At 42.0% G+C, this 2,915-nt stretch overlaps 1 protein-coding gene across 1 annotated transcript; it reads left to right on the forward strand.

Moving 5' to 3' along the window:
- Positions 1-432: 432 nt before the first annotated feature.
- On the forward strand, positions 433-2,264 carry COCMIDRAFT_10413 (uncharacterized protein; the record flags this gene model as incomplete). Its single annotated transcript, XM_007695793.1, has 5 exons — positions 433-750; positions 852-954; positions 1,016-1,084; positions 1,155-1,757; positions 1,819-2,264. 5 exons carry the CDS (start codon positions 433-435, stop codon positions 2,262-2,264), a joined length of 1,539 nt encoding a protein of 512 aa, XP_007693983.1.
- Between the last annotated feature and the right edge of the window lie 651 nt (positions 2,265-2,915).

Below are 2,915 nucleotides of genomic sequence, written 5' to 3' on the forward strand. Positions count from 1 at the left end.
GTTGGCCTCCAACCCCGTCATCCTGCGTCAAGGAGAGAATCCTTCTTGTTACTTGTAACAGGTACCCCCTAGTGCAGTAGGGCGAGTACGAATTGCAGATATCGTTTATCTATCTCGGCATCATGTCGGGATAACCAGATGATAAAGTATGAGTGTAGAATGAGTCATTCTGACTTATATTGAGCGACAAGGGTCCCCATCAATTAGTTACATCCATGTTTCCTCATGATACGGTTATAGATGAGGAGGTCTATTTTTAGATTTAACACTGATGTCTTCATATAAAGTGACACTGCAGCGGTTATGTTTGAGCCCACTTCTGTTGTCTGCCTTCGCATTTTTTATCGGATTCTAATCTGCCGTAAATACGGTGCAAAGGGTTTTGAAAAGATGAGAACGATACGATTATCAAACCTTCTCTCCCCGCCCACTATGTCGACGGTCCTTCTCACCGATACGCAAACCAGCATTACCATCATTCTCGCCATTTTCCTTGGTGTCTTCTTGCTCTGGAATAGCTCCAGTTGCAACATACCTTACTTCAATCCGCCTAGATTCTGGCAGTTGGGTAAAGCAAAACGCGACTTTATCACGAATGGCATGGAGATGATATGGGCAGCCAAAAAGCGGTTTCCAGGCCAACCGTTTCGAATAATGTGTGATCGCGGCGAGGTCGTTGTGCTGCCTCCACATATGGCCCACGAGATTCGAAATGAATCATCACTGAGCTTTTCCAAGGCGATGCAAATGGTTAGTCAAACTAGCAATTATCATTTGTATGGCTGCTTTCTAAGAGCAAAAGATAAAGAGAAGGGGAAGAATAGACAAAGGGCTGATAGCATCTTAAATAGGACTTCTTTACCCACCTCCCTGGATTCAAACCTATAGACCATATAGCCCACAAAGGTGAAGTTCTACAACATCTTGCGAGAAGGCCACTTACAAAATACTTGAGTATGTTACATCTTTGACTGATAAGAAATAATTTTAACTTACAAGTTATTTTGGTCCATAGATCGCGTCACAAAGCCGCTCGCATCAGAAACCACTTTCGCAGTCAATCTCATTTTTGGCAACTTGCCAGGTAAGATTTGCAACTGCCTTCAACTAAAGTCTATTTAGACATCTTGCACTTATTCTTACATAATCCCTAGTGTGGAAGGAAACCTTGATACTAGATTCAAGCCTAGATCTAGTTGCACGCCTCTCGACGCAGATATTCTTAGGCGACAAATTATGCCGCAACGAAGAATGGCTTCGTGTGGCAAAGGAATATACCATGGACATGTTCGAGGGCTCGCGCATACTGTCTGAGGTGCCTGGCCCGCTTAGATACCCGTATGCCTTATTCTCACCCCACCTGAAGGCTTTACGAAGCAAGGTAAATCGTGCGAATCAGATACTGCAGCCTGTTATAGAAGAGCGAAGAGCGTTTAAGGAACAGGAGCGCAAGGCAGGCAGACCTGTCCCTGTGTTCAATGACGCGCTTGAATGGGCGGAGGCAGAATGTCGGAACATCGAATATGATGCTGCGGGACTGCAGCTTAACTTGGCTAATGCTGCGATTCACACATCGTCAGATTTACTGGCCAAGACACTCTTGCTTCTGTCCAACGAGCCTGCCCTGATTGACCCCTTACGAGAGGAAATTGTGCGTGCATTACAGGAATATGGGTGGAGCAAGACGGCACTGCACTATATGAAGTTGCTCGATAGTGCACTAAAAGAAGCCCAAAGATTGTTGCCAACTGATTGGCGTAAGTCTTCCGAATGTCTCTTGACAAATACCATGAAATAACTACTAACAAGACATTACAGTAGTGATGCGCCGTATTGCAACAAAGGATATACACTTGAAAAAAGAGAATATCAAAATTCGTAAGGGCCAATACGTTATGGTCGACTATACTACTACAATGGATTCGGCCGTCTTCAAAAATCCCGAGAAATTTGATATATACCGCTGGGTACGCATGCGGGAAGATCCTGTACTTGCTCACAAGGCTCCGCTTGTTAGTACAAGCGAACTTCAGCTTGGATTCGGACACGGGATGCATGCCTGCCCTGGTCGCTTCTTTGCGGCTAACGAGCTCAAAATCGCTCTATCTTACCTACTGTTAAATTACGATTGGGAGGTAACTTCAGGCACGAGTATGAAACCATGGATGTTCGGGAGTATGCCTTTAGTAGACCCAAGCACTACGTTAAGGTATCGGAGAAGGAAAGCAGAGATTAATCTGGACACTTTACAGTGCGAGACCTAGTAGCGCTGTCTGCATAGTTACCAATGGTTAGTCAGGTTAGTCCGATTAGTCTCGCGTGTCTTGTTTTTCTCAGTCAAATTATCTTGTAGATTTTGAACAAGTTTCATTAATAGAATCAGAATGTTATGATACTAAGTTAGTTAGTTTTGCTAGAAATCGCCATCAGAACTAATATATATAGTTTTGAGTTAGTTACTTAGGCACTATCTACATCATTGCGATAACTATAGAAAGCGGCAACATTATCATGCAACTAACAGCAATGCTCCTACCACTACTTAAGAGTACTAAAAGCGACGCAGTAGGTCTCGTAACCGTTAGAAGGGGTACAGTTCGATTAGCCATAGGAAATATGTCAGAAACGATCAGAGTAGTTAATAGAGTTAGTAGGCTATATACATGCTTATATCACGAAGTAGCTAACAGCTTTACTATTATATTACAAAAAACTAAGAATACAGACTACTAAAATTAAGACTAAATACTATACCCACTTAATAGTGTATAAGCTAAGTAGTCTAGACGTAGAAGAACTATTATAGGTTCTAACTAGTAACTTTGTAAGTTTAATAACTTAATTTATATATTATCTTATTTTCTAGCTACTATTATTAGAATAGTACTATTAAATAATCTAGCAAATTTCTATAT

This window comes from Bipolaris oryzae, assembly GCF_000523455.1.
Source record: "Bipolaris oryzae ATCC 44560 unplaced genomic scaffold scaffold_464, whole genome shotgun sequence".
Classification (NCBI taxonomy): domain Eukaryota; kingdom Fungi; phylum Ascomycota; class Dothideomycetes; order Pleosporales; family Pleosporaceae; genus Bipolaris; species Bipolaris oryzae.